This window comes from Seriola lalandi, unplaced genomic scaffold, assembly GCF_002814215.2.
Source record: "Seriola lalandi dorsalis isolate HSWRI2012SDOR001 ecotype SW California unplaced genomic scaffold, Sedor1 jcf7180002054324, whole genome shotgun sequence".
Taxonomy (NCBI): domain Eukaryota; kingdom Metazoa; phylum Chordata; class Actinopteri; order Carangiformes; family Carangidae; genus Seriola; species Seriola lalandi.
In genome coordinates this window covers 78,036-88,150 of record NW_019524877.1, presented here as the reverse complement: position 1 = coordinate 88,150, position 10,115 = coordinate 78,036, and the positions used below count along the sequence as shown (strand labels likewise).

The 10,115-nt window shown below is 43.3% G+C and overlaps 1 protein-coding gene across 1 annotated transcript; it reads right to left on the bottom strand.

Moving 5' to 3' along the window:
* Positions 1-3,271: 3,271 nt before the first annotated feature.
* Positions 3,272-8,630, bottom strand: LOC111655543 (homeobox protein unc-4 homolog). Its single transcript, XM_023406991.2, has 3 exons — positions 8,117-8,630; positions 7,257-7,432; positions 3,272-4,780 (listed from the first exon to the last, which is right to left on the bottom strand). Exons 1-3 carry the CDS (start codon positions 8,379-8,381, stop codon positions 3,638-3,640), a joined length of 1,584 nt encoding a protein of 527 aa, XP_023262759.1. The 5' UTR covers positions 8,382-8,630; the 3' UTR covers positions 3,272-3,637.
* Positions 8,631-10,115: the final 1,485 nt, after the last annotated feature.

The window sequence follows — 10,115 nt, the reverse complement described above, 5'->3', positions numbered from 1 at the left end:
GGGGGCTGGGGGTTGTAGTAGGTTCTTGAAATTATGTCGATAATTAATTGTGCAAATTTGTTTCTATTAAATAAAAATAACACGTAGCTTATTGAAGAGCTCAATTAGCGTTAATTAATCCTGCTTCTAAATTGCGTAAGAAAAAACACATCCAGGATTGGAGGACTCTCTCTTCTTCTCTGACATTATTTCTGATTCTTTCTAACCTCAGGGCTTTTTTTTCTCTTCACTCTTGGAGGTTAGGCAGCCATTGGACTCTCTCCTCTCTCCTCTCTCCTGTTTTTCTTTTTTTTTTTCCTACCTCCTCCTGAGAATTGGAAATGGGGGATGGAGACGGGGAATGTGGAAGGTGCTAAATTAGCTGGCTGATCCGCGCTCATTGCCGCATACACATCCCCCTATTACTGCGCCCCAGCGCCGCTTAATATTCCGGGCATGGCGGGCGCGTCTAGATAGCAGATTTATCAAATGGGAAAATGAATGTATGATGATCAGTTAAATTGAAAATCAGCGCCCCGGTGACAGGCCGCACTGACACCTCGGTAATTAGAAAGAAAAATGATGGCGTCCGAATGCATAATAGAGCAAAAACAATTTACGCTATCCCCCCACGCCGTAATGATCGCGCGTTCAAATTGAAAATTTCTCCCGGTTGAAATTGAATTCATAAAGTGTGATGCATGAGCGGCACGGACACAGCGGGAGGGCCTGCCCGGTCCAGGCTCGGCTTGATCGATTGGTCGTTTCTGTTGGTGCCACCAAAACATCCCCCCGCCCTCTCTCTCTCTCACCTTCTCTCTCTCTCTCTCTCTCTCTTCCTCTCTCTTCCTCACCCACTCAGAGTCCACTCAGTGTTTGTTTTATGTTGTAACCCCTTAACTAACTAACTAGATAGATAGATGGATAGATAGATATTTTACTTTGTATTAGCATGAAATATAATGATTTTCCTTGTTCTGACAAGTACACTGCAGCTCAGTGTCATTAACTTACAACTCTGAGAAGTCATTTTAAAAAAATGGAAATACCAAACGAAAGCTAATAGTCTGTTTCCAGAGTATATGTACACCTGAAGCGCAGCAGAGGGCCTGTCTGTTAAATTTCTAGCAGGTCTGCTGTTTGGGGTAATGATTTCATTATTACCAAAATAATTAAAGCTACTGACACATATTAAACATATCCTTCTGTCTTCAATAGCAGGTCAAATAAACTGTAACTGTAAAAGTTGGGCTGAGTAAATATTGTGATTTTTACATTTACATGTTGGTTCTTCATTTGGCTCTTTAAAACTTCTACAGTCTGATTGATCAGTTATATACCTCTCACAATTTGGGGGGCTATGTCAATAGGTTTTAGGCAATAACATTGTAGGCTACCACTAGTTTGTTTTTTTGTTTATTTATTTATCTATTATTTTGAAGTGTGTTTATACTTTTATAACAGAGTCACTTTGGTTCAGTGTGTCTCCACACACTCATCTCGCACAGCCTATAGATACAGGCCTTTGCTGGGGGGAGATGAAACCTATATTTTCTAATTAATCGCACTCTTGAAACTAACGGATTATAATAAAGCGTTACCCCCACCCCTCCAAAAAAAAAAAAAAGAAAGAAGAAAAGTAGAAATTTCACACAGCGCACGCGGAATGAACGATTTAATGTGATTGTTTCGGTCGAAGGGGACGTTTCCTGAGGCCTTATGGGAAAATAATGTCCTTATGAATTAAATAATAGGGTTATTACTTTCATTGATTTTAGCTGTCTGGGAATTTAGTGTTCAGCCTCGGTCTTAACCCATCCTCCTCCTGCTGTTTTTCACTCTCACTCCCTCCTCGTCCTCTTGTCTAATTATTTTCCTATAAGCCCCCCGTTTCCTACAGCGCAAATAGCAGAGTCACTGAGCGAAAATTATGTAAATATTATTAAAGGGACTCAGGCACGGAAATTCATTTTAGGTCGGCGCAGCAAAGTAAAGCTCTGTCCCTCGAATCCCCCTCAATTTATTTGCAAATAAAGGCGAGGTGACCGGGAGGGATCAGGGATATTTAGCCGGGCTGTCAACACGGCTCCTCCGCGCACTGGCTCGCCAGAATTAATGGTTTTAATAATTGGGATTTCAGTTTCCAGGGAATTGGTGGCGTTTACACTTCATAAGCTAAACACACTCCTTCCCAAACAGGCGCGCACGCACCTCCATCGAGTTCACGTGGGCACACACCTGCGCGTTGAAGAGAATTTGTCTTTTCTTATGTCCCTAAACATCTGTAATTCAGCCATTCTTCACTTTCTTCTGCTTTTGTGTTAGTGTGTGTGTGTGTGTGTGTGTGTGTGTGTGTGTGTGTGTGTGTGTGAGTTCAGCCAACAATTGGTCAAAAAATATTAATGCAAGCCTGGCACATCACTCGCCTCCTCTCGCCATCTTCCTCCCCTATATCTTTATCTGTCTCCCCCCGGGGGACTCGCGGTCCTATTAGAACAAATGACGAGGGGCCCAGGCGCTTTTGTAAAAAGGCGCAGGCAGGCGGGAGCGCGCCTGTCTTATTATGTGCGACACATGATCAATAGGGCGATAACGCAGCAACATCAATATAAGCGACAGAACAATGAGGGATATCATCGAACATCTATCTTAATATAGCCGACTACAAGGGCCGTCTGACAACCGCGGCAGCTCATGAAAATTCCGCCCCACGAATCTACCACCATCTCATCCTCCTCCTCCTCCTCCTCGCGCTCAATAGTCTATGCGCACTCACGCACACACGACGCGCACGCAAGCACGCACGCACACACACATACACGGTGCAGCTGGCGCGGCTATTATTTTCCCATTTCAATTTGACACCCCTGCCTTTCATGCTAATTCTATTATTGTAGGAAGTTTATGTGATTCCATATCACTAGAAATCGGTAATGTCTAATAACCCTTTGGGCTGAAAGGAGGAAAAAAAAAACTGCCTCGAGACCCGCGGCAGCCAGTGGGAAAATAATTACTTTCATATCAAAACTCAGCAGGAGGCGCAGGGTCCTATAGCCCGCGGCCACTAACCTCATTCCAGCTCGGCCTTTCAAATGAATAAATTTGTTAAAGCAATAAATACAAACAGCCAGACGGACTTGAGCCCCAGCTCCGGCTCACTACACAGAGAAAAAGGGGGATTTATCAGCTGTAACACGACAAAACTCCAGCCGCCATGATCCAAGGTTCTGCCACACAGCAACCTCCCCTCTTTTCCCCCCTCAACAGGGCCCTGGAAAGACAGTGATTCAATTTAAACAATAACTTTATTTATCAAAATGTTTACATATAAATATCATTTTCTTGTTTTTACAATATCTGAGGATTTTTGTTGTGTGTAAGATGTTTATTGTAGCCTAGTTTCTGTTACAAGTTGGTCACCAAAAAAAGAGAAAAAGAACCTGCTTCTAAAGGTGTTTGGGCCTAAAGCCTGAATATGAGGACAGCCACGGCTTTTGGGGGCCATCTGGATTGATCACACATTATGATTAAAAAATAGATGAGAATTAAGTCTCCTGATTCCTGATATGTTTTAGAGTGTCTCAGCAGAGCTTTGGGAATGTTTGAATAGTCTGAGCGGTGTTCCTGGTCCTTTGTTTATGTTTGCTCCTTGCAAGTGTTAGTCCATATCGACATCCTCTCCATCTGTTCCGGGTGTTTCTTGACAGTCTGTGTTTGCCTTGAGACACTCGGAGAGGTCTGGAGACGCCCGCTCCTCTCTTGCATCCTCCTCTTTTGCACACAGCTCGGCAGCTTGGCAGCCATTGGCCGCTGCCTCCGTTTGAACTTTCAGACCCCTCTCGTCGCTACTGTCACTGGACTGTGTGGAGCTCAGTCTGGCCAGAGCTGTCTGAGGAGAAACAGGGAATCTTCCCTCGCTGCAGTCACCACCACACTCCTCCACGTCTGTTCCATCCACTCTATTGCTAATGTGATTGTGGTGATGCTGCGTGTTATGCTCCATATGATCCGAGTTTAGAGGCTTAGTGACAAAGCTGGAGAGGTCAGAGGGAGCAGGACTCCCTTCGCTTGGCACACACCTCTGTCCCAGGCTGAGCCTGTTAATGTTGTCCTGACATGGTGTGGCCTTCAGGGCTGTTTGGGGCACTAGAAAGCCCAAGGGCTGATGGGTAATGGGGTAAAGCAAGAAGTGACCTTTACCCACCAGTGTCCTCTGACTGGGCAGCGAAGGGAAGTCCAGCTGAGATTTGCGTCGAGGCGTGGCGTCAGAGAGGAGGCTCTCCACGCTGAAAGGGTTTCTTTTCTGCAGGGCAGAGGACCTCGGGCCTCCAGGGCTGGAGCTGTGCGTGCTGCCTGGAGAAACCTGCTCCGGTTCTCCTGTGGTTCTTTGGTTTTGGTGGTTTTGTAGTTGGCTGAAGTCGTGCCTCGTTTGGTCACAGCTGGATTCAGTTTGGTGTCCTCCTGCACCCTTTGTTGCTGGCAGTTCAAGGTGGATAGTCCCGTTAATGTTTGTCGACTGCTGCTCGCTGTCAGTGAACTGGGAGACCCCGCTGTCGCTCTCTGAGCCTCCAGGTGTGTGGAAGCTTTCACCAGCGAGAAGTTTGTTCTGCGACTTCAGCAGCTTCCTCTCCTGTTTCCGTTTCTTCTTCTCTGCCCGCTCTCGCTCCCTGCGTGCGATCTCCTCGGGGTCCATGGGCTCGCCGCTGCACGTGGTCGGGTGGGAGTTGTGAGCAGGCCGCCCCGGACCTTTCTTTGTGTTCTCCTTTTTTCTCCATTTAGCACGTCGGTTTTGGAACCAGACCTGTGCACACGTACACACATAAACACACACACACACACACACATGAAATACACATATACACAGGTGGAATATTGGCACATGAGATCAGTTTTGCTTGAGAGTATTGAGCCATTCTTCAATTTTGCTGTGACTATTTCTGACATGATCAGTCAATTAAGCAATTAGTTGATTGGCAGAATTGATTTTTTAAAGTTAATCAGTCATTTAAGTCACGTAATGAGGAAAAGTGCCAGAGACGAGCTCGTTTTAGCTTCTCTAACAAGATGCTCAGCAGCTTTTCTCTGCTTTTATATCACAAGCAAATTCAAGACGTTTCAATATTTTCGGACTTATTACAAAGTAAATAGCAATATAAAAACAATGGATCAATTAATGGACAATGAAAATAACTGGTTGCTGCAGCACCAGCTGGAACTACAGTTATCATATAAATTTGATGAAACAGACCACATCATTTACATGAATTCAAAATAATATCCTTGTAATAAATAATAACTTTGTGAAGCCATTGATCATTTTTTGATAATGTATCAGAGATGAGTTGATTAAACTTTGGTAATTTACTTTCGCTTTCATGGATTTTGATTTTAATGTGTTCCCAATATTTAGCCCCCCTTCACAAAGCTAACACATTAATTCAGTGAAGGAGGCCAAAATGTCATTTATAGTAGTGTGTGTCTAAGACAGCCTCAGCCAACAACAGACCTCACACCTGCCATGACAAAACAGATAAATCAGTGTCAGAGTGGTTATCAGATCAGGAGGACTGAACCAGACTGGCAACAAATCCAAACAACTGCTGGAAAAAAAACCACAAAGCGCCGGTGCTCTGCCTCTGTCTGTCTGTTTACTGCGGCTTTAAACACCTAAAGACTACATTAGGTTAATAGGTCACAGCGGCGGACCAGCAGATGCACAGATGTGCCGCTGTTAATTACCTATGAGTCTGTGTAATAGGCAACTCCGCCAATTACATTTAGTTGTACCCTAGCTAAATCAGCCATATCCTGCCTCCGTATATTCTTCTACACCCAGACCTCCGCTCACATGGGGCTTTAACAATCGCACGGTGAAATCCCCGGCTCTCCTCCCTCCACACCGAGCCAAGAGAGGGAGCTTCCCCCGCCTGAGAGCTCTCACTACCCGGCCTCTGGGCGCGCTCAGGGCCGCATGTTTGGCGCTGATAACGCCAGGAGTTTAGCATGCAGAAGTAGGATCCGCGAACATTGCATAATAAGGACGGGACACCAACATCATGTGCGACAATGGCGCTTCTTATGAATTGTTAATGTTGGTTATATCTTCCCCCCGCAAACCTGGTGATAAAGGAGCGTTAAGCAGCTTGAGGAAACAATAATCTGCGGTTTAGGAGCGAAAATCCCCAAACAACATACAGCGACGGCGACAGTGCTTCTGTCCCGCGTCTACTCCATCCAGCCATGCATGCAAAGAGTAAGTGGAGTACTTAGAAATACATGAATATACGTAGCCTAAAAACCACACTGAATATCATGCTATTACAAAGGCTACTTAACAAATAGGCTAACACATAGTCTACTACAGCCATTCATTTATTTTATTATTATTATTATTATTTATTGTTATTTTATTATTAACATTATTATTATTTTACTATAATTATTATCAAAATAAAAGAACCTCAAGGCGAAATTTGAAAGATGGCAGCGTCACCTTTAACAAAATTACATTTACTTTGTTACTTCAAAGTAATGGCTCAAAATGACATGATTTTACTCTTGTAGCCTATATTGATGATAATAATAATTATTCTTCTATTAGTACAAACATGTTATTATTTTTATTGATGATAAAGACAAAATGTATAAAGGGATAGTAAAAAATACTTTATTTATATTATTAATATCTGTTGAATTTGATCAATTTTGTTATTACCATTATTATTATTATTAGCTATTATTATTATTGTTGTTATTATTAAATATATAAATATATATGAATATATTATTTATATAAATATAAATATATTAAATCTACAATTATCTTAAACCTTTAACTTAACCCCCTAAAAGTAGCCTATATAGATTCTTTAAAATGATAAAATTATGAATGAATTGCATGAAAAAACTGAAGGATACTAGTTACCATATTCTTCCCTTGGTTTGCTCAGTAAATAGCCTTGTTTTTATTAACCCATAAATCAATAGGTTGCCTCCATGCATAATTCAGAAGAGAACCTTTATTGATGCTTTGATAATTGACAAATAGCTATCTCAGTGTGGAGCAGGTCTTCATGGACCATCACAAAACAAGCGCCCCTCTGAATCATTCTTACAATAGAATATTTTGTGGATTTTGACGTGGAAGTGAGATTCAAATTTATTGAAATATCTGAACAATAATTTAAAAAATAAATTTGAGTGAAAAAGTCTGAACTCTAACTAAAAACGAATAATTAGTGCTTTTCAATATGTGACTCATTTCTTTGTGTCTTTACCTGAACCCTCGACTCCACGAGATCAAGCCTGAGCGCGAGCGCCTCCCGCATGAACACATCTGGATAGTGACTCTCGTTGAAAGCCTTCTCGAGCTCCTCCAGCTGCCACCCGGTGAAATTCGTCCTCGTTCTTCTCCGTTTACAACCGGGACTGTCCTTATCCGGGTCCCCAGAATCTGCAGTGGTCGACGCGTGTGTTTGTACATGTGTATGTGTGTGTGTGTATGTGTGTGTGTTCGTGTGTGTATGTGTGTGTATGTGTGTGTGTGTGTGTGTGAGTGAGAGAGGAGAGAGATGGGTTCATACTACAGGACCGTCATGGCTTGTAAAGCAGCAGTTTAGTGTAAAACTCGGCGCTGTCACACTTTTCTTTTTAAGTATTTTGTTGTTCGTGAACTCTGACAAATCCCGCCACAAAATCTGAACCTTTACAAAACACATCTTTCTGCTGATATGTGACTGCCTTCCTTATAACCGGCAAAAATCAGTTTTCACCATTAAATACGCAAGAATCAGCAGCTCAACATCAATTTCCTCTATATAAATGACAAGTTGTTACTTTTATTTTGGCGTCCAGTTCAGCTTCTACAATAAAATGATTATCAATTCGTCTACTCACATAAACTTTTCTTTTTTAAATTCACCAAGCTCCAAAACTTTTAAACAGCATGGTTTTTCTCGGTAGACTCACTTTCTCCTTTAAAATCTGCCCTCACTGGTTAAAAATGTGTCATTTACCCTCACAGGCCAATTTATTTGGCTATAAACAAGCTACTTACATTTATTACTCTTCCTGCTACACAGCATTGTCTCCGCACAGGTCTATAAAAGAGACACGAGACAGAGAGAGCCAGGCCTACCTGAGAGTTTGAACTGCTGGCTGTCGGGCGACAGGAGCGGGTTGGAGCCGACCACCGAGGCCGAGCAGGAGCCGTTAAGTAATCCGTCTATAGAGAAGGGCACGGCGGCCGCGGACTGCAGCTGGTGTCCGCTGGCGAGCTCGTAGACGTGCTGGTGATGATGGTGGTGGTGGTGATGGGAGCCGAGCGGGTACGGGAAGCCCACCAGCCCGCCCAAGGAGCCTCCGAACTGGGCGTGAGGATGCTCGAGTACCCGACTGTCCATGCTCGCCCGGGCTGCGGCGGGGCCGAAGTGAAGATGCAGAGGGAGGCAGTGTGGCTGAACATGCAGTCAGAAAAAGTCAAGAGAGAGGAGGGAGAGGACGAGGAGGAGGAAGTGAAGGCAGCTGGGGGGGAGAGAGAGAGAAGGGGAACCCAGGCAGACGGCCGTCTCCCGCGGCCACGGCAGTCTACGGCGTGTAACAGCGGAGCGGCGGAGACCGGGCTGTACGAGGTATTTCACGTTTACGGTCCAGCCGAGATGTCAACCCTGCTCTTTCTCTCCGCGAGCCAGCTCATTAGGGCTCCTCCATCTGCTCGCGGGACCAATAAGAAACGTTAATCGCTCCGTGACGTCAGCGGCGCGGTTAATGGGGTAGGCTAACGGAAGGCACGAGGAAAACAGAAAGAGAGAGAGAGAGAAAGAGAGAGAGAGAGAGAGAGTTTTCTTTCTTTCCGGATCGATCGCTAATTACACCTGGCGCGGTCCTTTAATTCAGCCCTGTCAAAACAATGAGGACGAGGCAAAGCTGCCGCGTGGAACTAGCTAAGTGATTGATAGGCCGACTCCATTAAATCCTCAGGAATATAATGTTTTATAGAAAAAACAACTTTCTGATTTCAGCAACATTTCTAAAAGGTTTGAAAACTGTAATTAATGTCTTGTCTTTTATCTGGCACCTGAATTTTGAAAGATTGATTGATTGATATGGATTTATTAATGGTTAATAAATAATTTGTTATAGATCACCTATTAGCTATTAATGAGCTAATACAACTTTTGGGTTGCAAGATTGTGGAAAATCCTCCTCCAGCCATTGATTGATTACTTAACAGGCCTTCCAGGCACAGGCCCAGGGGCCCAAGGACCTGGGGGCCCCTGGTTTTCACCTGTAAAATATTCCAGAAATACACACAAAATGAGACACAAAACAACCACAAAGGGATGCAAAACATCTACAGAGAGACGCCAACTGACCACAAAAAGACACAAAACTACCACAGAGACACAAAATGAGCACAAAGAGACACAAAATGACCACAAATAGATGCAAAACATCTACAGGGTGACGCAAAATGACCACAAAGTGACGCCAACCAACTACAAAAACATAGAAAAACTAGCACAGGGATGCAAAACGTCCTCAAAGAGTCACAAATGACAACAAATGACATGGCATGATCTGTGGTAATTTTATTTGTCTTTCAGTCTGGGTGTCCAAGAAGGGGTGAGGGGCCTTTTACATGTGCTGAGGGGCCCATTGTGTCATAATCAATCCGTGACACTTTGCTTGTCTTTATAGATCTGTACTTCATTAAGGAGACATCTCTCATGGACTGACCACCTATCTTCTGGAAAAGAGCTGCACGACATCTGGACCAAATTCCGTGTATGTGTATATATATATATTTATATATTTTAAACTTTTACAAGTGCAGACTTCATGGATTGTAGAACCTTTTATTCAGGGTTTATTCACATTTATAATTGCAGGGGATTGTTACTGAACAAAAAACACAGTCACGTTATTACCAAAACATTTAAACTTACACTGATGCAAGATAGTTATTATTCAAACAAGACTGAGTGAACTCCTTCATTTAAAAATGTCAAACATCTACATTTCACATTTATTAAATTATTCACTCTAGCTTTGTATTATTTTCAGTTTTGCACACAGGTCGACAGCTACGGTCAAACTCTCTGTATAAGTTCATAAACGATGATATCATAAGTCTG

Coding starts and splice junctions, on each gene's coding strand:
- LOC111655543 (XM_023406991.2), bottom strand. CDS start 8,381: ATGGACAGTCGGGTACTCGAGCATCCTCACGCCCAGTTCGGAGGCTCC. Junction 7,433..8,116: donor CCAGCAGTTCAAACTCTCAG/GTAGGCCTGGCT, acceptor CGACCACTGCAG/ATTCTGGGGACCCGGATAAG. Junction 4,781..7,256: donor TCGTGGAGTCGAGGGTTCAG/GTAAAGACACAA, acceptor ACGTGTGCACAG/GTCTGGTTCCAAAACCGACG.